General features: G+C 42.5%; 1 protein-coding gene across 4 annotated transcripts in view; it reads right to left on the bottom strand.

The window, feature by feature from the left end:
* Positions 1 to 17,745: 17,745 nt before the first annotated feature.
* The window catches only part of LOC115087423 (gastrula zinc finger protein XlCGF57.1-like), a 60,581-nt gene continuing 52,019 nt past the window's right edge, over positions 17,746 to 26,307 (bottom strand). For 3 of the 4 annotated variants that reach the window (XM_029594607.1, XM_029594608.1, XM_029594609.1), the window contains 3 exons: positions 25,886 to 26,013; positions 21,523 to 21,627; positions 17,746 to 21,102 (listed from right to left, as the gene is read on the bottom strand). In XM_029594607.1, the coding sequence (XP_029450467.1) occupies positions 19,691 to 21,102; positions 21,523 to 21,627; positions 25,886 to 26,013 (1,645 nt within the window). In that variant the 3' untranslated portion in view covers positions 17,746 to 19,690. The remainder of the gene's footprint in view (positions 21,103 to 21,522; positions 21,628 to 25,885; positions 26,014 to 26,307) is intronic. The other variant, XM_029594610.1, reaches the window with a different exon arrangement.

Below are 26,307 nucleotides of genomic sequence, written 5' to 3'. Positions count from 1 at the left end.
TTTCGGATAATAGAAAGACTAGGGGGCACTCCGTGGAGTTAGCATGTGACACATTTAAAACTAATCGGAGAAAGTTCTTTTTCACTCAACGCTCAATTAAACTCTGGAATTTGTTGCCAGAGGATGTGGTTAGTGCAGTTAGTGTAGCCGTGTTATAAAAAGGATTGGATAAGTTCTTGGAGGAGAAGTCCATTACCTGCTATTAATTAGTTGACTTAGAAAATAGCCACTGCTATTACTAGCAATAGTAATATGGAATAGACTTACGGGCGGATTTTAAAAGCCCTGCTCGCGTAAATCCGGGCGGATTTACGCGAGCAGGGCCTTGCGCGCCGGCGCGCCTATTTTCCATAGGCTGCCGGCGCGCGCAGAACCCCAGGACGCGCGTAGGTCTCGGGGTTTTTGGGCGGGGGCGGGGCCGAACAACGTGGCGTTTTGGGGGCGGGACTTGGTGTTTTGGGGGCGTGGTTTCGGGCCGGGGCATTCCGGGGGCGTGGTCACGCCCTCCGGAACCGCCCCCGGGTTGGGTCTCGGCGCGCCAGCAGCCTGCTGGCGCGTGTGGATTTACGTCTCCCTCTGGGAGGCATAAATCCATAGATAAAGGTAAGGGGAGGGTTTAGATAGGGCCGGGGGTGGTGGGTTAGGTAGAGGAAGGGAGGGGAAGGTGAGGGGAGGGTGAAAGAGAGTTCCCTCCGAGGCCGCTCCGATTTTGGAGCGGCCTCGGAGGGAACGGAGGCAGGCTGCGTGGCTCGGCGCGCGCCGGCTGGCCAAAATCGGCAGCCTTGCGCGCGCCGATCCAGGATTTTAGAGGATGCGCGTATCTTATAAATCCAGCGTACTTTTTAAAAATCTACCCCTTAGTTTTTGGGTACTTGCCAGGTTCTTATGGCCTGGATTGGCCACTGTTGGAAACAGGATGCTGGGCTTGAAGGTCTGACCCAGTATGGCATGTTCTTATGTTCTTACACAAACTCCTCATTGATAAGGGAGAAACCAAAAGAACCTCCCTTCAAGGATCACCAAAATAAAAACTGAAATAACAACATTGTCTCTGTTGAATGCAGGCACCCTGTGTTCCTGGAACAGAGTGAAGCAGTCTCATTGCCGACAGAGAACTAGAAAATGTCCCACACTAGGCCACAAAACCCCCAACCAGCATGAGGAAGAAAAACCAAAAACACATCTGGAAAGCATAAGTAGGTAGCTTCAACATGCAGGCAGAGCTTCTTCTGTTTTCTCCAAATGATCCGCAGGAGAGGTTGCCTCCACCACAGACTGAAACTTTTGCACTCCCTCTGGGAGAGTGACATGGAGCTTGGCAGGGTAGAGAAGCGTGAATCGCAGGCCCAACTTATGTAACCTCATGCACACTGGGGAAAAATCCTTCTGAAGCATGGACAGCTTGGATGAATAATCTTGAAAGGCTAAAATAGGCTTGTTGTCATATGTAAGTTTTTTACCAGATTGCAGCGTTTGTAAAATCACAACCTTGTAGGCAAAATCCAAGAGTCGTTGTCAAGTGTTGCGTGTCAGAAGGGGTCCCCCAGATGTAATCAGATAAAAGAAAGGAGATACACAGGCTTCAGAGAAGTGAAGTGCTTTTTTCTAATCATATCCTATTTGTCAGAAAATTACTCTCTCTAATCTCTCACAGGCCGATCCAAAAAGCAACAAGGAAGATGATCTATCAAGGCCATGAGGGTAACAAAAGGAGAAAGATCTAAAGCATTGTAAGGACTTTTAGATCTATCTCCTTTTGTTACTCACAGGCTGTGCACCGAGCCTAGCACACAGGTTAACGAGCGCTTGGATGCACATTTTGGACGTTTGTCCATAACCCTCGATGCAATAAGAATATCAGTGCCTACAAATCGCATGTCCAAAGTTGCGTGTAGCTAATAGAACTCATCACATGTAAATTCCATGTAGATGAGGGTATTAGCTATTACCTTGCGATGCAAAAAAACCCCGTGTGCCGAAAGCGCACTTTTAAACCCGGCACATTTTATGCCTGCTCTAAAGACTTCCTGTGTGTCAAGGGCTCAACTTAAAAACATAAAAATCATCTTTTCAGCACCATGTAAAAAAAAAAATCAATTTAAAAAAAAAAATTTTCTGTGCACACAATATACCCGTTCAGGACCATGTATATTGTGTATGCGTATTATGCCAGCAAATTAGCTACTGTGGGATAAAACGGATACTCATAAATTGAGCATCTGTTTTGGTAACTTATACACACAGGGCACATAATATTAATTTATTCACTGCTTCACTTACTACTGAGTGATTCATTCACTGTCACGTCAGTGAAAGGACCAATCCCCTTTCAAAGGGCTGTCCTAAAAGGGGATTGGTCCTTTCACTGACACTTGTCAGTGCAAATGACCAATCGGTAACAGCCCTGCCAGGGGTGGGGTGGGAAGGAAGCTCTGGTCAGGCTGTTGTGGATGCACAGCACTAGGAATGTGCAAATTATCCATTGTGTTTCCCTTTTAGCATGCATATTGCATCGAATGGGCAGGAGAGGTGGATATGCGTGTTCAAAAATCATGCGCCCACTTTGGATGTACATTTTTTACACACATGATATTGCATCGGCCTGTATGTTTGTATGGGAGCTTTGTGGTGTTCCAACTCTTTCTTTCCAGTCTCCAAAAACAATCCTGTTGCCTAGATCAAATTGTAATTAGGGGGCAAGAGAAGTCAATGATTTGGGAAATATGTAAAAATACAGCTCATGGTGCCTATAGCTCCTCCTTGTGTCAAGCAACAGGCTAAGAAATAAAGGAAGTGGATACTAGGGAAGTGGGTAGTGTGATGGAAATTGGATGCTGAGGACGACAGGAGCATGGAGTGGATGTAGATGCTGGGGAAGAAGGGGGAATTGTCAGGCAGCAGCTACTGAGGAAGAAAGGGGAGAGAGTGCGCAGGATTCTGGGGAAAAGAGATAGAAGCAGGAGCATGAATGCTGAGGGAGAAAAAGAAGCAGGACTATAGATGCTGGGGAAGAGAGAAATCAATAGTCAGTAGAGGGATGGGATAAGAATGGGAAAGGAGGAATATGGGAATAAACCCATTTTACAGTGGTAGCTAACTAGCAACAGGGACATAAAAAAAAAGTGTAACTCTTGGGGCTGGCTTTACTTCCAGAGACTCTTACACTGTCTCTTGGACCCCAGGGCCAGGTTCTGTTATTGGTGGGGGGAGAAGGACTTTCTCCTTCAAGTCCCTGGTGGCAGGGGTATAACTTCTCTACTACCGTGAATGTAGGTGCTTAAAAAAAACCCACACGAGACTCAGCTGGATTGTCCAAAACAATAAACTTTACTGAAGATATCTCTGAATAGTTAATCCAAAATCCAAGTGCATGTCACTTCAATTGAGTGATAAACAAGTCGCTCAGCGTTGCTCCATGCTTACACGAAATTAGAACACTAAAGCGTTTACCTTTAACTCACTGTATTTAATCATGGGTCTCAAAAAAATGTTGCATTAAAACTTTTTTAATTAATATTTTTATATGCAGCAAAAAAAAAATTAATCATATACTTTGTTTATCCTTGTTCTTTAATGTAATCTGCCTTGGACCTACCAGTTAGAAAAGATGAAATATCAAATGCTTCTAAATCTAAATTGGTAGCTGTGATGTTATCTATGGATCATCAGTGTCTCTGGGATTAAGTCCACAGCCCACGGAGTTAATGAGACTAATCAGTGGATTTGGTGCCAGACAAAACAAGGGTGATGAAAGAGAATCTCCCTGAAATATTCCTCAGTGGATCCCAATATTAGGAATGATGAACTGTCCATCTTCATAACTCAGATAGCATGTTGTCTGTCACATTTTTATGGTTAACCTAATGTACTTGGTCAATTTAAGGTTTATTTTGTATATTTTAAGGCAATTTATTGTGCAAAAGAGTAGGATGCTATCAAAAGCTTTAACTGTAAATCATGTCATGGGCTTGTGCCACCAGTTACTTTCTCAGTCGCAATCCAGCTGGAATTCTCTGGTTGCATAAGAAACTGAACCACTGGTTAAGCCTCAGGGGGTGGTTTTCCATGGTCCCATTACCTGACTCTTCCTGGCAGCTTTCCTGGTTCCACCGTCAGAGACTGGTCAGGTACTCCAGTCTCTATTGCCTATACTTTACCCCGTTCCTTCCAGGAGGGGTCGCAGCTATGGGTTCAAATCCTCTCACCCCAGTTGCTGTGCTGGGCTTAAAAACACATAGTCCCAGGTTATCCTGATAAAGTAAAGCTATAGAGACTTTATATTAACAAACCACAATCTCAAATTAATATGATAAGAAATCAAATCTCTCCTTAATCCTCCTGCATGCTGCTCACAATTGCTTCCTGCACAGCCTAAGCCTGGCTGTGGTCTATGGGCCTGGTTCTTAGGGAACCAGGCCCTACTGCTACCTTCCACTTGTAGTCTGCAGCGGGGGTTTGCACTTTCTCTTTCACGATAGCTGCAACTACATCCACCCCAGGGCATTTTCAATTAAAGCTCCTGCTCTGCAGTCTCCAAGAGTGGGGTCTCTACCACTCGAATCATAAGTCCATTGGCTCCAGCTGTACCTCAAGGTTACTCAAAACCTCCATCTCCTCTGTCTCTTCATCTGGTTACAGTAGAGTACCTTCCTGTTCCTGCCCCACCCTTCCTTCAAATAAGCTCTCACCCGTCTCTCACCATGCCCGGGCTTTTTCGTCTTCTTGATAGGGCAAAGCCTGGGCAGTTCCTCCCCCTCCAGAACCCCTGTGCTTTCTGGGATTTAGAGTCCACCTCCTATTCTGATTTCTTTTACATAGTGGATCTCCTTCCCAGGTTTTCCTTACAGCCCACCTTCGTGTGGTCCACCCAGGGAAAATAATGCCCATCACAATCACCATGATTTTATTTGTTTAAATACTGGTATACCAGATTTTTTTTTAAATTTATAAATAATCCATGATATATTGAGATTTGGATTTTTCTTACAGGTAGCCATGATGACTTTATTCAGTATTTTCCCATCGATAAGCAGGCTGAATTAGCCATGCTGTCTGGGATGTCCCTCCAGATGGCTCAAGGTGGAAACTTCTCTCAAGAAATACAGAGCTTTTGCTCTTCATGCCTGCATGGCAGTTCCCACGCGATTGCCTGACTTGCTGAGTGCTGTTTTTTTCCTGTGCGGCTCACAAATGCGGATCTTCTTTCGCACCTTTTTTTCCTCAACTTTTCTCTCTCTCACTTCAGTGAACACCCAAAAGCACTTTTAAGTCTTACCCATGGCTTCAAAGATCCCAGGGTTTAAATACTGCAAGTGTGGCAAAGTTATGTTGTCACTGATGGGCATAACTATTGCTGCTTATGCTTGGGGCCGGCCATTGACCAAACATGCTGCCATGATTATGGAAGGATGTTGCTGAAGGCCCCGCATCAATGGGCCGAGAAGATAGCCAGACTACAAGACAATGAGGAAACTACCTCAGGCTCATAAACCCCAGCACACCCGTAAAGCATTGTTAAAACAATCGCCAAAAACCATCAAGAGTAGAGTTGCACTCTCTGATTCAAGAGACCTTGGCTCAGAAGAAAAAACTGAAACCAGAGCATGACAGAGTACGGCGCAGGACGCAAGTCAAGCCAACACCGACGTAGACTACATTGATGCATGCATCAAAGGCGAAATTGAAAAATAAGCATTCAATGCAAGAGCACCATTCGTCGACACATTCAATGCACAAAAGACAAGGCTTGAAAAAAAAGGTGAGGAAACATCAAGATGGAGCCTTGCAGGGTCAATGGCATCCAGACCCTCAAGTAGTTTTCACTCCAACAGAATTCATGGGCACTGATGCTTCGGCCATTGATATTATAAGGGTCTTGGAGTGTTATTATTTGTAAGGGTTTTGGGTGGATCCCTGGACCTATGGCAGATGACCACACCCATGGGGGAAGTCCCATGAGGGGTCACAGGTCAGGCTCACATAGGAGACACACACACACTAGTTCTTTTATTATACAGGATTGGTGAACCACCAAAGGTGGCAGTAATGAGCTGGAAAATAGCCCGGTTGGGCTTGAAGTCCCTCAGGTTCTGGAACAGCGATCCCACAATGGCTGTGCTGTAATAGAGAGAATTGATATTGTGAGTAATAGCAGGATATGCAGAGGTCAGGAATAGAGCCTCGTTGGTAATGTACTCACGCAGCGGTCTCTCAGTGTGGAGCACAGGAGCTGGAGTAAAGGCAGGCCCTCGAGGAGCGAGTACCTGGTTCCAGGGAATAGCTCTGAGAGATAAGAGATGGTAACTCACAGATGTTACAGGCAGCAGTGTCTTCCTGGCAGAAGTGGAGTCCAAGTAGCGAGTCTAGGAACGTGAGTCCTCGAGGAGCGAGTACCGGTTCCAGACTGCGACCTGAAAGATAAGAAAGAGAGAGGCCCCTGAGGCGCAGTTACCCCAAAAAGAGTAGGTCCAAAGGAGGCAGAATTGCAAGGTACAGAGAGCGAATTGCATCCGTTAGGAAACCTTTGCTAACTCGATTAGCTAGCAATCGCGTAGGCCTTTTGTATCTTGGATGCATGACATCCTCACAGGGGGACACCCCTGAGGTTCGCACCACTGAAGGTACTTGAAGCAGGGCCGGGTGGTACATATGCCCTAAGGCAGCTGAACAGCATGGCGGGAGGCAGCACCCAAGCCGGTCCGGGGACGCCGGAGAGGACGGCAGGCAGACACCTCGGCAGCCAAACGTCCGTCAACCGGAAGAGTCGCCGCCAGAGAGGTAAGGAGGGCGGAGTGGAGACGTCGGGCAGCGATAGCTGTAACATGTGGGGCTCTTTGGCTTCCTCTCCCAGGCCTTTCAGAGATCCCTAAACAAAAATAGAAGCAGCCTCAACTTCAGGAACCACTGGTCAAGAGGCAAAAGTCTCATTATGAGGACCAGGGTAAATCCGAACAGAACAGAGGACAAAATTCATCAATTCTTTTAGTGGCATTACCCTCCTCCAGAACAAAGAGAGTGACCCATTCGGAAAGGGATGAAAATGCATCTCCACCTCCACCAAAGAAGAAATATTCTCCTTCCCGTCCCTCAATTACATGGTGCAACTTAACAAGCCATGTCCCAGATATTGGACATTCTACAAACCTTCTTTGCCTCTCTGCCTATTAGCCACCACCCTAGGCCACCTTCTAGTGCCTCTGAAAAGAATTTGCCATCATGTTCACTTCCTTCTTCTCCCCCTACAAGCTATTGAGGTAGAGGAGGACCATCATCACAACCTATGGTCCAACAGCCTTGGACCCTGATAAGGAACCTCCAGACCCCCACCTCCCGAACTTCAAAGGGTACATTTACTGGAATACTATCGGACCCTTCTGAGGAGTCACCAGAAACTTCCTTGCTTCCGGAGGGCCTATCATATTTGAAATTCATTTTGATTACCTGGAGAAGGTGGCCTCCCTCTTAAAAATAGAGACTAAGAAGTTGCTGGATCCAAGATCAGAGGTTCATGACATTCTTAAAATCTTTCACACTAAATAAGCACAAACAGAGAGGGAAACAGGATCCAATCCAAATATCCACAAATAATTAAAAGAAAATTTTTTTTTGTATTTAAAAAAAGGACAATATCATAAGTAAAAGCTCTGCAAATCTTTAATCTGCAGCCTCTCGCCACGCAATGGGCCGCAGGCTGTATTCAGCCTTTAGAGCATTTTTCATCTAATCATTTATTGTCACTTGTTTCTATTTACTTAACAAAATATGCTTTATTATATCCACAATTCTAACCTATATTTGTAAACACATCTCCACTCAAGATGTCCCACCAATGTCACCAAATAAAATAGGAATACTTAGCCCAAGGAAATAGATCTCTTATGCCATCAAGCTAGATTATTCAAAACTGCTCCCAACATGATTCATTTTTCAACTGAACATCAGTCTTCTTCAGGGGAATTTTACTAAATTCATATAGGCAAAATATTCTCCAATCTCGGACATCTCTAAAAGGATTCAAACATGGCGCTACAGCAGAATTGCTTAGCTTCGAGCAAGTGCCATCCATGATGACGTCCATGAAAAAAACTGGCTGATCTCCCTTGCAAGAGAGATACCATATATACACGTGTATAAGTCGACCTCATGTATAAGTCGAGGGTATTTTTTTGGGCCCCAAAATCAAGATATTTCTGTCACCCATGGATAAGTCAAGCATAAAACCTAGGGGGCTTATGAAATGGTGAAATCACCCTAAGAAACAAAAAGATTGATTTGGAAATAATTAATCTAGCTGAGCATACGTTAACAGTCAAGCGATACTGTTAGGGGTAGATTTTAAAAGGTGCGCGTGGGCATACATATGCGTGCGCTACCTGGCGCGCACACATGTATGCCCGATTTTATAACATGTGCTTGCACAAGGGGGTGCACAATTGTGCACCTTGCGTATGCTGATCCACGCTGCCTTCTTTTTTTTGGGGGGGGGGGGGGGGGGTCGAGAGGGTGGGAGGCTGTGCACATATGCGCGTGTATAAGTCGAGCCAGCTTTTTCGTGTCATAAATTTCTCTACTTATACACGAGAATATATGGTAATTTGTTTGGGGATAGATTATGGGAGACTAGATCTCAACTGAAGGAACAAAGTGTAGTGGTCTCCTTACTTATGATGTTAACAGAGCAGTCTTCCTCGAAGATTCTACCCGGCTTATAATATGTCTTTCTACCAGAGATGACAATTCAGACCATTTAACCCCTACAGATTACCACCCTATCAAGCACAGAGGCAACAGCTTCAGCAAAACCAAACAAGGGGACGAGCAAGAGCTCAGAATCCACAAAACAATAAGGCAACAATCAAAAACAACAAAATAATTTTTGAAGATGGCCACAGCCTTTGTTGGAAATAGGAGGCAGGATATCTTCCTTTTACCATGCCTGGACCTCCATTACATCAGATCGTTGGGTTCTCAGTGTGGTGTGGAATGGTTACAGACTGAACTTCAAGATAATTCTGCAGGTGCCCCAACTTCCACCATCCTTTTGGAATCAAAGGGGAAATATATTTCTCCAACATGAAGTTCAGTCATTACTCCAACAGCATACGATCCAAGTATTACCTCGACAACAGCACAATCAAGGGTTCTTTTCCCAATACTTCCTCATCCCAAAGAAGGGCAGAGATCTCCGACCCATCTTGGACTTACAGGCCCTCGATAAATTTATTCGGAGGGAGAAATTCAAAATAACATCTCTCAGAACCATTCTTCCATTTCTGCAACCCAATGGTTGGATATTCTCTTTAGAATGCGTCAGTCCTCCTGGCATTACCTTTGTTTTCAAGTGAATGCTCAGCATTACCAATACAGGGTGCTTCCATTTGGCCTGTTGTCAGCACCCAGAGTGTTCACAAAATGCCTAGCAGTAGCTGTGGACCACCTACGCAAGAAAGGGATAAAGGTATTTCCCTATTTGGATGACTGGCTTCTAGTATTCTCAAACTCCAAAATGCTCTGCTCACATCTAACACAGACCATAACCTGCCTAGAGAATCTAGAGTTTATAATTAACTAGAAGAAGTCCAATCTAAATCCCACTCAAGTCCTTCAGTTCATTGGAGTGGTGATAAACACCAAACTCTGTAAGGCTTTCCTTCCATCAGAAAGAATCCAATCTTTTTGCGAACTGGCTCACACTTTAAGGAGAAATCTACAACGCACATGTGGGAGCGAAAAACTGCACTTCAAGTATTCAATAACAGCAGAAAGGGAAATGTAGTTGACTTCAACGAGTCCCAATGAATTGAAATAAGTTTCAAAATGCACTTTTTATTGGCGGCAACTCCATTGCTTACACAAGCACAATTTAGACAGGGTCCCCCGACACGGACCCGTGTTTCGCCAAACACGGCTGCATCGGGAGGGACTTTAAGCGGGGTTCATAAGCTATAACAAAAGAAAATTAACACAGTGAAGGGACTCTCTAACAAGAAGGATCCAATAACAATCATCATATACAAAACGTTTTTTCTACATCAAAAGCCGCACACAATTCATTTTAATGCTGTGCTTGTTATCCTTAATAATTTAGAAAGAGAGAGAGGGCAGTATTAGCAAAACGCTCTGCATTTAATGAAATTTGATGTGAAATTGACCAATCGCAATACCTTAGGCTGCCAAATAACTAGTGGTGATGTAAATCTCAAATGTACAGTAGGGGATAATGAAATAAAAATGCACACTACTGAAGGGGAACATGTACTGAACCATTTACATGTGGTAAATACAGGGCAGGCCCGCCATTGCTACTTTAAATTGACATGTAAAGAAACGGCTATTTCATGCCAATTAAACAATGAAAATAAAGATGTGGGAAAATTAAAAAGAAGAGAAAATAAAGGAAAGTCCAGGACATATAAGCCAAATGCATTTTCATATATCTCAACACTGACTATGTGTCTAATGATGAAACTTAAAGTGAAATAAATCTCATATATAAGACACATCGGGTGTCCGAATGAACAAACAATACTTACAGAGAAAAATAATGCCTATACAATAACTGATCAAAAACGGATAAATGAGAATTTATAAATTACCATTTAAACTCGAAAGACTATCCGTGTAGGAAAGGGCTCTTATAATATTTCAAAAATTTTTTTACATTTATTTATTTAACACTTTTTCTATAACGACCTTCAAAGTAAAAACCATATTGGATCGGTTTACATCGAACAAGGGTAAAAACTGTAGCGACAACTAAAGTAAATAAACAGATGAAGTAGAAGAGGCAAAGTTACATTCAACAAGGAGTAAGAACATGGAGGCTTAATCAGCTGGAAAGAGAGGTTAAAGCAGGCAGTAATTATAAATATGATACAATAGAGAAGACAGGTTAAAGCATAATGTGCTTAGAAGTACCAGGGTCCATCGTTCAGGCAGAGAATAAGTCCATCGTTCAGGCATAGAATAAGGGCAAACTAGTGTGTATCTAGGGGGTCAGAGAAGGCTTGGCGGAAGAGCCACGTCTTGAGTTTTTTCCTAAATGTTAAGAGGCAGGGTTCCAATCTGAGGTCTGATGGGATGTTATTCCAGATAGATGGGCCTGCTATCGAGAAAGCTCGGTCTTTGGTCGAGGTGAGGCGTGTGGCTTTAGTTGGGGGAAATTGCAGGGTTCCTTTGTGAATTTCTCTGGTTGGTCTGTTGGAGGAATGTAGTTTGAAGGGGATTTCGAGGTCGAGTTATTTATTTATTTATTTAGCATTTTTCTATACCGAACTTCATGGTTAAATACCATATCAGATCGGTTTACATCGAACGGGGGATAGAGAGAACTTGTAACAGAAATGGAACAGTACAAAATAATCAGAAGAGAGCAGTAAGTTACATTAAACAAGGACTATAAACTTGGAGGCTTTACAGCTTAGAAGTAAGAAGAATAAAAGGCCCAAGAAGGGCAATAACTTAAACACAAAAGTTGTAATGGATTCAGATTAAACAGGAAACAATATTATCTGAGGAGTTAGGATAATCATAATAATAGGCAACAAAATAGTAGCATGGTTCCGTAGCTCGTGAATAGGTTGTTTGTCTATTGTGAGTCTGAAGGATCCGAGAAGGCTTGTTGGAACAGCCAAGTCTTAAGTTTTTTTTTTAATGTTAGTAGGCATGGTTCTAGCCTGAGGTCTGCGGGGAGGCTATTCCAGATGTTTGGACCTGCAAAAGAAAAAGCTCGGACCCTAGTCGAGACGAGGCGAATAGCTTTGGTTGGAGGGGATTGTAGCGTTCCTTTATGGATTTCTCTAATTGGTCTGATGGAAGTATGGAGTTTGAGAGGGAATTCAAGGTCAAGATGAAAATAGTTATGGATGGACTTATGTATCAGGGTGAGAGATTTGTGAAGGATTCTGTGGTAGATTGGTAACCAGTGTAGGTTTCGGAGAGTGGGAGTAATATGTTCTCTTCGGTTGGTGTTGGTTAAAATTCTGGCCGCAGCATTTTGAATCATTTGAAGTGGTTTGATGGATGAGTTGGGAAGGCCAGTGAGAAGAGCACTGCAGTAATCTATTTTTGCAAATATTAAGGATTGGAGAACAGTCCTAAAGTCGTGTAAATAAAGGAGGGGTTTGAGTCTTTTCAACACCTGTAGTCTGTGGAAGCAATCTTTGGTAGTTGTATTGATCATGGTCTTTAAGTTAAGGCGGTTGTCAAGGATTACTCCCAGATCTCTTACTTGAGTGAGGGTGAGATGATAACTGTGGTGTGTTTGTGGAGGGTGGTTGTCTGGGTTGGAGGAGATAAATAGTAGTTCAGTCTTAGCGGAGTTGAGGACCAGATTTAGGTTGCTGAGGAGATTGTTGATAGATTGAAGACAATTTTTCTAAAGCGAGAGAGTTTGGGTGATGGATTCTGTTATGGGAATCAGAATCTGAACATCGTCAGCGTAGATGTAATGAATGAGGTTGAGACTTGTTAACAGATGGCAAAGGGGAAGGAGGTAGATATTGAAAAGGGTGGGAGAAAGGGAGGATCCTTGGGGGACGCCAAGAGAAGAATTTGTCAATGGCGATTCTTTGTTATTGATCCTGACCCTGAAGTTTCTGTTATCAAGGAAGGACTTGAACCAGCTGTAGACTAATCCGGTTATGCCAATGTCTGACAAGCGATCTAGGAGGATGGAGTGGTTGACCGTGTCGAAGGCTGCTGAGATGTCTAGAAGGATTAGAAGAAATGAGTGTCCTTTGTCCAGTCCCGTTAGAGTTGAAGTTGATTGTGGATGGATTTGTGTATTAAGGTGATTGATATGTGCAGGATTCTGAAATTCACTGGTAACCAATGTAGGTTTCTGAGGATGGGTGAGATGTGTTCTCCACGATTAGTGTTGGTCAGCAATCTTGCTGCGGCGTTCTGTATACATCAAGAAACGGCCCACATACCTTATTCACGCTGTGCTTACATTTTAGAGTCGCAAGGAGAGTGGACGGAGCCGATCGGACTCAGCATTTAAAGAGCCCAAAAATGGTGCCAAAACATTCAGCCAATCAGAAACCATCAAAATACCATGTAGCCAATAAGAATGCAGAGTTAGGAAATACATAATGATACGGGAGTAGCATATTTGATACCGCTTATACTAATGCAATTTAACACAGTAAATACAGAAGCGTGTCAAACAATTTGTTACACAAGAATCATATAAAGAAAAAACATTGTAATATGTATCCAATGAACTCCAGTGTATACCTTAAATGCATACCGAAGGAGGATATTGTGTATAGAGAAGACAGTAATTAAAGAAAAAATATTTATACTGAAAAATATTGTACTGAACTCCAAAAAAAAAAAAAAGGGGGGGGGGGGATGTGCTAAAAAAGAAAACTTATCAGAAAAAACTCATAGGAAAAGCCGCCACGCAATCTCATAATTCAGTCCAAAAGGAGCCAAGCCGTTTAATCTAAAAATCCACTTTTGTTCACTTCGAGTCAAAATCTCAGAAAAGTTACCTCCCCGGGGTGGTGGGAGCACAATGTCAATAACAAAAAACTTTATATCACTTTCAGAGTGACCTAACATACTCCAATGAGATACCAAGGGGGCCGTCTCCCGATTTTTTCTAACATTTGAACGGTGTTCTATTATGCGAGTCCTCATTGCCCGGGAGGTTTTCCCTACATATAATTTTGAGCAGGGACATGAAATAACAGACAACTCCCTGGGTCTGACATGTTGATGTGAATTTTAATTCATATTTAACATGAGAGCTAGGGTGTTAAAAAATGGACACGGAGAGTGAGAGAAGGCAAACTGAGCAATGTCCACAGGGTGCATGGCCCAAAAATTGTTCAGAGGTGCACTGCATATGGTCCCCGAGATATGAATGAACTAAGAGATCTTTCAAGTTTCGACCCCTGCAAAAAGAAAAACGGATCAGAACATTGAATGAATCATAGGAGGATAATATTGGTCAAAAATGACGAATTATAGAGGTCACTTTTTGTATGTGCGTGGAGTACGGCAAAATGCAGTTAAATACATTCTTCAGATGATGTGCGTATATAGTGCCCACTTAAAGGCTCTGTGGAGTATATGTCGAGGGTACCCCCTCGCCAGAAACCTCAGTATCATCTGCTTAGCTTCATGAATGAAATCCGATTGAGAAGAACAAAGCCGTCTCAATCTTAGAAGCTGACCTGCTTCTAAGATTCTAAGAAGCAGTGGACCCACACTTTACGGAACCAGTCTCATTCCCCAGCTCATCAAATACTCACCATTCTGGGTCATGTGGCAGCAGCCATATACATCATACCATACACCTGCCTTCATACGCGATGGCTACAATGGGGACTCAAGGCACAGTAGTCTCAACACAACCACCCAATGTCACTACAGGTTGTCATGATTCAATCAATGATCTCAGACATAAACTGGTGGCTATCTCCCCGAGTACTGGAATCAGGAGCACCATTGCGAACCCTGGCACATCATATTATTATTACAGATTCATCCACAAAGGGAGAGGAGTGCACGTGCTACACCTGAAGACGCAGGGAATTTGGTCTCCACAGGAGAAGATTCTCCAGATCAACCTTTTGGAGTTAAGGGCCATAAAAAATGCCATCTACACAGTCTCTCATTTCTTAACAGGGAAGAAAGTAATAATTTATACAGACAACCAGGTACTTACACAAAGGAGGGGGTCTGGTTCCAGGAAACTTTGCAAAAAAGCAGTGTTAATCCTGGAATGGGTAATAAACCATTCCATTCAATTGCAGGAAACATACCTTCCAGGTATCAAAAACCCAGAGGCCGATAGACTCAGTTCGCTTTGAACCAAGATGTGGCAAACATTTTCAGGAGGTGGGGGATACCCTGCATGGCCCTCTTTGCAACAGAATCCAACACAAAACTGCCAAGTTTCTGCTCTCTGTACCCAAGCAGACACAAGATTGCTCAAGATGCGTTTCTAATGCCTTGGACAAGAGAATTGTCATGCATACCCTCTAATACCTCTGATAAATTGTGTAATCCAAAAATGCATCACAGAAGAAACAGATCTCATCCTCATTGCCCTAGCATGGCCCAAACAACTATGGTACGCCTATCTCGTACAACTATCGACTCAACCACCACCTCCTTGGGAAACAGGGTGGATCTACTGTCACAGGAAGGGTGCACACTCCTTCATCTGCTACACTCTTCTCTATATCTGATGGCTTGGAGGTTGAAAGGGAGGTGTTGAGTCATCTCCCTCTCCCTACTGAGATTAAGGATATTCTTATATCTGCCAGGAAACCATCTACAAGAAAGAATAATGCTGGCAAGTGGCACAGTATCTGCACTTGTGTGCAACAGTAGCAGTGGACCCACTTGAAGGTTCCCCAGAACAGTTGCTTCAATATCTACATTTGTTATACTCCTCTGGACTAGCAGAGTTATCCATCAGAGTGCACCTCAGTGTCATAGTAGCATATTATCTGCCATCTGCTAGCAAAACTCAAGCTTACACACTACCTCTATGCAGATGACATCCAGATCATCATACCTATCACAGAATCCATTCAAAAAACCTTCTCCTTCTGGGAAGACTGTTTACTACCAATTAAACAACTCCTCTCCAACCTTAACTTGATTTTAAACTCTAGCAAAACAGAGATGCTACTTATCTCTCAAGACCCACGTACCCACTCACCCAGCCTTTTGCAATCCTCCTCATTAAAAATTGATCTCTCCTCAGACGTCAGGGATCTAGGAGCATGGCTTGACAATCAACTTAACTTAAAAAAATTTATAAATACCACCACCAAGGACTGCTTCTATAAACTTCAAGTCCTCAAAAAGTTAAAACCACTCCTTCACTTCAATGACTTTCGCCTCGTCCTTCAATCCATTATATTTTCAAAACTCGACTACTGCAACGCAATTCTACTTGGACTCCCCAACAACAGTATCAAGCCTCTACAGATGGTACAAAACGCTGCTGCCAGAATCCTAACAAACACCAATAAAAAAGATCATATTTCCCCCATTCTAAGCAACCTCCACTGGCTACCCATCAAACAGAGAATCCTTTTTAAAACCCTCACCATTATTCATAAATCAATACATAACATCGCACCTATATCACTCCAAATCCAACTTCGTCCTCGCCTATCCTCCAGACCCATCAGAAGCGCCTACAGAGGTACATTGTTCGCCCCTCCAGCAACATCACTACTAAGAAAGAGAGCACTCTCAACTGCAGGACCACACCATTGGAACGCCCTCCCCCCAGACCTACGCCTCGAACCCAGTCTACCAGAGTTCAAAAAAAAGTTAAAAACCTGGCTCTTCAGGCAAGCGTTCCAATCTCCAGAATGTAACTAAGCGCCCTACTCTGATTGAACTTGGAATATTTTGTTTTACAGTTAATAATATGCAACGTATATCCTGCTAATCATCTTCATTTTAATTCAATTTATGATTAATTCAAGTTTAACCTGCAAATTGTTAATGGTTCATTGTTATTTATTGATATTTATTGTTATTGTTATTGTTTAATGTTCTCTGTAAAAAAACCTCGGTCCTAACTCCCAGACCTGGGCAATTCTGTTTGTTTCATGTAAACCGGATTGATTTGTATTGTATACAGGAATTCCGGTATATAAAAATTAAAAATAAATAAATAAATAAATAAATTATCCTTCCACACACGGAAACGATCTTGACGCACCTGTTGGTGTCTCGTTCCATGAAGGGTGCTATAAGACTCCATCCCCTGGTTTCAAAGCTGGCAGTTCCTTGGAATATCAACCTGGTGTTGAAAGGCTCATGATTCTGCCCTTTGAGCCAATGCAATCCGTATCCATTAAATTTCTGACATGGAAGGTATTAATCCTGGTGGCTATCCCTTCAGCAATATGTTAGTGAACTTCAGGTATTAGTCCACAATCCCCCTTACTTGCAATTCTACCATGACAAAGCCATCTTGCAGACCCAACCATCCTTTCTTCCCAATGTGGTCTCAGCCTTTCTCCTGAATCAGACAATCACCTTACCAAATTTCTTTCCAAAACTGCATGCAACAGATAGGGAAAAAAATCCTACACACTCTAGACTGTAAAAGAGCCCTGGCTTATTACAAACAAAGGACTCAATCTCCTAAATGACAATCTCAACTCTTTCTCTCTTTCAACCCAAACTCACCAGGATTACCGGTCTCCAAAAGAACATTAGTGAACTGGTTATCCCAATGTATTCATTTCTGTTACTCGACTCATCCGGAGTCTCTTCCAGCTAAGGTTAAATCTCATCAGTTCAGAGCCACAGTAGCTTCTTATAGCTCACCTTCGCAAGAACCAGTTCTGGACATTGTAAAGCAGCTACTTGGTCGTCTGTTCATGCCTTCACAGCCCAATATTGTCTCCAATAGCAAACAAAATCAGATGCAGCAATGGGTGCGGCAATACTGCACCATGCTATTGGCACATACAGCTGTCCACCAATGGATCGGGTTTCGCACACGGGACCTCTTAGACTATGACAAAAGGAAGAATGTCATCTCTAGGCATACATAGTCAATGGTGTGCTCAATGTATCCTTAGCTGGTGACTCCCAGACAGCATGGCTAATTCAGCCTGCTTATCCACGGGAAAAAATCAAGTTTGCTTACAGATGATTTGCTGTGTGAAAATTCATGATCAAAGTTTGTAAAAATTGAAAGTACATGGAAAACATACATAGATGCATAGCTGTGTGAAAAAATAAGAACAGTGAAGATATTATAAGAACTTTATTGGGACACACCGCAGTACTATCATTTGATCTTAACCACAAATGACTAAGTAATTTTATTAAAATTCAAAACAAGAGAGTAAAAGTCCAGCGACTGTGACTACATGAGGTTTCTGAGAATTCGGATCTCTTGCCAATATTGAGGTCTTCTCTACATAAAAATTTTTTTTTTTAAGAATTCAATTAAGATTAATAAAGGCAAAATAACTTTTAACAGTTAAAATTCAGCAGAAAGCAACCATAGTGATCATTTGCAGCAAAGATTCTGACTATAACTAGCTATTTCTTGCAAATTGCATGGGATCTGCCACGCAGGCATGCAGAGCAAAAGCTCTGCATCTCTTGAGAGAAGTTTCCGCCTTGAGCCACCCGGAGGGCCATCTCCGACAGCATGGATAATTAATCCTGCTATGGAAAACACCATTTACGGTAAGCAAACTTGCTTTTATTGGTCTTTGGTTCCATATGTTGCCCTTTCTTATTGCCTTTCTGTCCTATCATCATCCATGTCAGTGAACAGCTTGTAGATTTTAGGCAGGCAAGGTACTGGTTGATAGTTTTTTGGGCATTTATTTGAGTATGTCTTTGGAAGGAGGAGTGTTCTTCCTGTTATTATCTATCGTGGTGTTAGCCCTGTAGTTAGCCAAGTTTTGGTGGAGAGATATGTTAAATGTTGGGAGCTCCGTCAGAGCCAGGACATCTGACTTCAGGCCATTCCATAGTTTGATGTTTGTTTTTTCTTATTTTCCTCTATGATGGGTAGCCATTGTGTTTCTCGGTTGTGGTCTGCGGGATCCTTATATAAATTTCTCTAGTTTTCTGTTTCAGCCTTGGTTGGCAGTATTTTAACAGCACTAATGCTCTTCTCTATTTCCCTGTAAAACTGCTTTGGGTTCTCTCTAAGGACATCATTTACTAAGCTTTTTTCCCATAGACACAGAATGGAAGAAACCCTTGAGTGAACAGGCCCCTAAATGTTTTATTTTGATGTCTTTGGTTTCTGTTTTATTTGTACTTCTGCTGCTATTTTCAATGTATTATTGGAGTATATTAATTTAAGGTCTTCTGTTGGCGCAGGATGTTTTAGCTTGATGATGTGGATGGTTTTTTCTTTTTTTGGCGTTCTCAATGACCCCTTTGCACACAGTGATTTAATTTTTTCCTGTATTTGTTTCCCCTCCCCCTCTCCAGGAAATCATTATCTTTCTCTTTTTTTTGTGCCCTTGCTGGTAAAACTCTCTCAGAAATTATTTTCACTGCAGAATACTGCATCTAATTTATTTCTGCGATATCAATAGATGGCCCCTTTATGCGGGTTATGGCCTTGTTAATCTTACTTGTGCTTCTTACTTTTGGTGTCTGGTTTAACTTAGATATTCTTTCCCTCTCCTGAACCCCAGCATACATATCTACCTCTATATAAGCCATGAGTTCAACTGCCAGCTCTTTTATATCCTTGTCTGCCTTTCCTATTCCCACTGTATTGCTCTTGTATTCCAGTGTTGCACCCCCATCATTTGCTGGTGGCTCACAAGTTTTGCTCACAAGCCTCAGATTGCTCTGGTTGTTGTTTCAACACTTTTCCTCTGGTGTTTCTTGACTATTTTAACACCTTTTTTCCAGGACTCCTCTCCAGATCTCCTTTTTCTTTTGTTGTTTCCCTTACCTTATTACAGTAGGGTTGTATAAGGAATAAGAGAAGAAATTCATGGTGACTAACCTCAGGTGTTTCCCCAATCATTACAATCAGACCTAGGGTCCATATAATGTCCAGGATTTGCAGGAGAAAGGGCAACTAAGGCACAGATCCCTCGAATGCCAACATACTTGCTATGAACTATGGATCGTATATCTTTTTCCCCTCACTTCTCTTTGCTCCATGTGACTTTTTTTCACTGCAGATTTATATACAGGTCTCTGTCTCTCAGATCGCATTGCCACTGATGTTAATGGACTGGAGATCTGCCACCTGCATGACACTGATACCACTTTTGTCCAGGCCTATGATGCCCCCTGGGTAAAGGGAGTCCTTGGCCATCATGAGAGCCTGTGGCATTGGCACAGAGACTGTAATGCCATCTGAGCCAGCCACAGTGACTATAGGGACTATGTTCATGGTCACAGTAGCGCTCGGATTGCCCTTCTTGTTTTGGTGAATCTTGATGTGCTTGGACAAGTGGTCACTCCTCATGAAGCATTTGAGGCACTCTGGGCAGGAAAATTTCTTCTCGCCCGTGTGTGTGTACTTGTGACGCTGCAACTCATCGCTCCGTATGAATCGTTTCCCACAATACGCCCAGTTGCATACAAAAGGTTTCTCACCTGTGTGCCAGCGGAGGTGGGCTCGCAGGTGGGAGGTCTTCCCATATATCTTGCCACAACCTGGAATATGGCAGATGTGCTGCTTCTTTTTTGCTGGGTCCCTAGATCCCCTCCCTTTACCGATTTTACAGTAAGGGCACGTGCAGGCTTCTCTTCGCTTCCTCTGACCCTGCTGTTGCTGTGGTTCTGGTCTGATCTTTTCCTCCATAATACCACTATTCTCATGTTTTTCTTTTCTTAGTCCATATTTTTGACTGAAGCTTTTATCACAGTTTGAAGATTTAAATGGCTCCTGTCCTTTGAGAAACTTCTGATGAATTTTAAGCTGTGATCTGTTTATAAAATGTTTTCCAGATTCAGTATTGTCTCGTTTGTCAATTTTTTTATGTTCCATCAGGTTTGACTTCCTAGTAAACTTTTCCTCACATTCAATAGTATTATGTTGAAACGGTCTTCCTCCAGAGTGAATTCTTACATGTTTTTCCAGCTCAGCTCTGCTGGCAAAGTATTTTTCACACTGAGTACATTTTAATGGTTTCTTTTCCATATAAACTTTTCTATGTGCTATAAGATTTGTTTTCTTAGGGGTTCTGTTCTCACCTTCAGTACCTGTACATTGTTTCTCACTTCTGTGATATTCTTGGATACATGTGGTACTTGACCTCTCAGTGAACCTGTTCCCACATTCTATCATTTCTTGATGCTCAAAAGAATGTGAATTTGTGGTGAAGTTTTCCCAACTATCAGCACTGTTAAATAGTCTCTCTCCTTTAATGTGTCTCCCAGTTTGTATAAGATCTGGGGAGTAGCTGAAGTTTCTCTCTCTTTCAGTACATATGTTTGGTGACTCTCCTTTCCAGGATCTTTCTTTTACCCTCGGTGGTGTTACTGTGATGCCTCCTTCATAATCAACTAAAGGATCTAGACTGCCTCTGGAGGGTTCTTCGTGCGTCCATTCCTCTCTCTGCTTCCGATCACATATTCTCATTCTGTTATTATTCCTGAATCCATCATCTGTTGGTTAAAATGAGAATATGCTATATTTTTACAGCTATATGAAGGAGGACACGTATAGTAGAATATCCGATTTGATAACTTTACAATCATTTGCTTTGCTAAGGCTTGATATGACACATAACAGGAAGTGGTATTGCTTACAGACAGGTAGAGTTAGGTAACAGTACATGAACAGAAGGAAAAGGACCGTATCAGATCTCCGCTAACTGGTTCTGCTCATCTCATCCTCATCTCCAGTCTCTGCAGCGTTTCACTTTTCTCTGATTGCAGTCCCTAACTGAAAACTCTATAACACCTTGCTCAAGACCTAGGATTCATTCAGGACCTGGGTCACAGTAATAAGATTCATCCTCTGTGTGTAAAGTCTGAAACACTCCACAGCACTCAACAAGTTACAAAGGAATTTTTTTTGCTCACCTCTCTTAGAATCGATGACCATTCCTTCCTCCAGCTGGTCACGGATACGAGGCTCTTCCATTTGCATGATCTCTACCGTGTGGTCAGGATTGTAACTTTGGCTGCCTATTAGAAAGTGGGAAAATAACTTAAGCTTTTAAATAGCCTTGGGTATTGATTTCAGAAAAGCAATGCTTGGGATAAAAGTGAGATGATGGAAATTCTGTGAGTCCTACTGGAAGAAATGAAGGTCATTCTTGTAGCTATGAAAAGCTACCATGGTAGGGGAGCACACACAGGTTTCCACAATATCAGGCTAATGAGAACTGCTAGAAAATGTGCATTTTGCAGTGGAAGTCTATCTCTCTTTCCCCTGCTGTTGCTAGTAGTGGGTTACCCATTTCTCCCTCTCCTGCATCTCCCATTTGGGATTATCCTGCCTTCTTTCCTTCAGCCTCCTCCAGTAGTGCTGTCCTGCCTGCCTCTCTTTGGTTTCCAGCACTGCATAGCTGATAGGAAACAAAACCTTAAGTTGCTGGGTGGAAAGAAGGTTTGGCATCTTGGAGCAGTCCAGAGATAGTTCAGAAATAGTAAGGGACGGAAGGACATAAGAATTGTCACACTGGGTCAGACCGAGAGTCCATCAAGTCCAGCATGGGCAGTGAAATTACCTTTTTGATTGGGGAGGCCAATCAAGCTCCGCCCTCAACTCCACCCCAAGTTCTGTTCACGTTCCCACTACCAACGTTTTACTTACATTTACAAATACCGGATGATTTTAAAAGCCCTATGCATGCCAAAGCCGAGAGGTATGAGAGTGACTCAGCTTAGCGTGCACCACACGGATTTTAAAACCCACGCAGGTATGCGCAGATCTCCCAATATGCGCATAAACAATTTTCTCAATAAAAGGGGCGGGGAATGGGCATGGTCTAGGCGGGGTATGGACAGGCCGGAACTGCATCATGAAGTCTGCACCAGGGTCCCCTACTGCATAACTTTACTTCTGTTATGGACGGCTTGAAGGTGTGTAACAAAAAAAAACTAGGCTAGTCAGTGGGGTTTTAAGACTTAGGGCTAATAGGGTAAGAGGGAGGCAAGTTAGCTAGGGGGTTTAGGAAGTCCTCTCCTTTACTGGGCTGAACTGGAAACAAACTGAGGAAACAGGTAATTGTGTCGGCACACGTAGCTTCTAAAATTCCTCCCACTTAGGCACTCAAGTCGCCATGTGTGTGCAGATGTGCGCGTCAATATAAAATCATACGCACATGTACACGTCTATAACTGATTTTATGACATGCGCATATGTTATAAAATCACCGCGTCTGTGTGCGTGTGCCAGCAAAAGCACGTACATGTGAACTCGCGTGTAGGTCTTAAATTTTACTTCATAATATTCTGTCTTACATATATTCTTTGAATAAATCAGAGTATAATTATTGATTCCCAGAACACTTAAATGATTGATGCTAACCAACAGACAGTGATAAAAACAAAAACAACAAAAACAGAACAAGCCAAACCACTATAGATCTCTACACAAACTATATGCTAGAAGAATACCTCACTTTTGGTCACACATGCAGAATGCAGACAGACTTTCACAAATTCAGAATAAAGAGACCAGAAAGTATAAATGGAAAGGTGCAAACAAATGCTGAACTGGAAAGCACAACAAGCTAGACTCCGTGTGCAGTATAACCATGGAAAAACAGAAACATCATCATGCCTCATAAAACATCAAACAAAATGAAGAAATATAAAACAATCATATTAATAAAACATTCTAAGAAAAAGAATATTTCAAAACAGCCGGCAAAGAGAACATTAAATAATTAAAATTCATTGAAAAATATTTTAAAAGTTCCAAAACATTCAATGAAATAGTTCAAAAGGGCACATATCAAATATTACTCAATAATTAAAACTAATAAGGATAAAAAATTTGCCAGTCTCCATACCTGGGGATTTACGTTCGGAAAACGTAAATCGCTCTCTTACTACTGGATCCAGAGGGTACAGGCCTTCCAATATTCAACTCCCTTTGAAATTAGCCTCTGAGGTGCCCCACTCAAGATCAATCAATTCTTGAATGGCCTTCATGACGGGAGAAAAACAAGAGGAGTACTCTGGCACTTAACAGTAGTCCAGGCAAGGTTCCTACCTTTGATTCTGCTCTAGGAATACTGGACAGGGCTGAGGACTGCACCCGAAGAAAGGATTATAATCCCTGGAAAAAAATTCTACCCAGGAAAATGTAGAAGTATCCATAATCAAGAGGTAATTGAGGCATATTTACTGAGCTACACTCCCCTGCTGAAGAACCAGTTAGGAGAGTTCCAAGAACCAGGCTTAGTGAAATCAGAGGAAGATAATTCTCCCTCAGCCTCCAAACAGCACTGGCACAAGTTAGCAGGCACTACTGACTGAGATGCCTGAATATGACAGGCAGTGCAAAGAGAAAGGCACTTAGATTTCTTAGGTATAGGTGCCATTATGGTTGACAGTGCACTGAGCGGCGACCAGAGGCGTGCGTCTAGCTGTGTTTTTTTGTTTTTAAGACATCCAAAAATTCTAGGCGACTCACACCTAGGCTTCCAAGACCTAGGCATCCCTAGGATAAGTGCTACAGAACAAGTGCACAGCAGTGCACAACTCGTGCATACAGGTCAGCATGCAGCCATTAAAGGCGCCACTTAACTTGGATGCACAGACTACAAGGCCTGACTAAGCATCCAAGAACTGGATGCCCAACCTGGACACCCAGCTAGATGCAGACACCAAACCACAATCCTTTAGAGGGCAGCCTTAGAAAACATGTGAAACGCCATTGAGGCTTACCATGCAGTGTATGGCAAAAAAGCCTCAGAGCGGGGCCTAGCCTACAGAGACTGCTCAACCCACCAGGCTGCCCATGTCCCTCAACCTCCCATGGAGCGGGTTGAAACATCAGAACGGCGCACCAAACACAGAGACTAGGGAAAGGGGGAAGCCCTACACTAAAAAACCTTCCTCCTCTGTCTCTTTATATATATTTTTTAAACTTAAAATACTTACCTGACTGACTACAGAGATAATCTCTGACTGCGTGGGGGGGGGGGGGGGGAAGGCATTTGCCATCACTGCCGCGCTCGGCTTTCTGCCTTTCAGCTGCTTAATCAGCTAAGTCCACACCGGCTGAAAACCAGCTACCGGATCAAGTCATTCATCTGAGGGATCATGGAAATCTCCTCAGGAATTCTCAACTGGGGGAGGGACCAATTGGTATCACTGCAGGAGAGCAGAATGAATTTATTTTCCTTATTTCTCTTTTTTTCAAAATGAAGCAATCCCCAGAAGGGAGATGCACATCCACCATCCGCTGGAGCCAGAGAATACTGGCAGGCTGATGTCACTGCAGCGGTGTATATACTGTGACGTCAGTTTGCTCCATCTCCATCTGTTGGTAGAGGTGCATAACCCATTGATTCTGGGTTCATCTGACTGGATGCTAAGAAATAACTAATTTACATTTACCTGTTCTACTCCACTCATGATTTTATAGATTTCTATCATATCAACCCCCCCCCCCCACCTCGGCTGTCTATTTTTCTAAGATGAACAGCCCTAACCTTTTTAGTCTTTCCTGCTAGGGGAGTTATTGCATCCCCTTTATCATTTTAGTTGACTTTCTCTGTATCTTTTTCAGTTCAGCTATATCTTTCTTGAGATGTGGCAAACAGAACTGCACACAATACTCTAGGTGTGGTCTCACCATGGAGCGATACAGAGATAGTATGATAGTCTCTGTTTTATTCTCCATTCCTTTCCTAATAATTCCTAACATTCTATTTGCTTTTAAGACCGCCACCGCATAGTGAGCTGAGGATTTTAAGGAATTGTCCACAATGACTGTCAGATCCTTTTCCTGGGTTTTAACTCCTAATATGGAATCTAAAATTGTGTAACTACAATGAGGTTACTTTTTCTATGTGATTCACTTTGCATGAAAAAATCCTAATAGGGGATGAGGGAATGGAAGTGATGAAAGATGATGAAGGGACAGAAGGATAAAACAAAATGAAAGAAAGAAAATAAGGGAGAAGAGAAGAATGGAGAGGGGAGAGGAGGTGCCACTTATGAGAAGAGAGATAGGCTATAGTAAAATAGTAGATGAGGTTGAGAAGAGGAAAGGGAGGATAAAGAAATGAAAGACAAAATCAGAGAGACCTAAAAATGAAAGGAGAAAAGCAGAAATAATGGAAAATAAATCATCTAACACAACAAAGGTTAGAATTCTTGATTTTAATGCCTCACTTTTGCTAGGCCTGGTCCAGAGGAGGCATCTTTCTTGTATGAAATATTTAGACCAGCCCATCACTAACTTTAATCCAAACTACATCACCTGCTTCATACAGTTCCTCACATGCACTTGTGATGATCAGGTTTCCTCTGTTCTCTGATTCCTGGAGCTCAGTCGTGAATTCCTCTTGCTTAAATCGAATTAAAATGTCAGGTTTGACATTGGGGAGCCTGTTATGAGAAATAATGTTTACAATAAATTTAGAAAGGTTCTCAGAGCTTATATTATCAGTGCAAGTGAGCTCTGAATTATGCTGTTTTTTGATAAACATTGACACCAGCGCAGAGCCAAGAAAAGAGGGGTGAAGCACTACTGATCAACATCAGAAATTTCATTTCTTTCATTCCAGTTATAGATCACCTTCCTCAATCCAAGGCAAGGTAAAGCATAAAAATTATATAAAAACAGTAATGTACAATGAAAACACAATCAAATCAAATTGTACAAGAATAAAACTACACAAG

This window comes from Rhinatrema bivittatum, chromosome 3 (genome assembly GCF_901001135.1).
Source record: "Rhinatrema bivittatum chromosome 3, aRhiBiv1.1, whole genome shotgun sequence".
Taxonomy (NCBI): Eukaryota; Metazoa; Chordata; class Amphibia; order Gymnophiona; family Rhinatrematidae; genus Rhinatrema; species Rhinatrema bivittatum.
The sequence above is the reverse complement of the archived record's forward strand: the minus strand, read 5'-3'. Positions and strand labels throughout refer to the sequence as shown.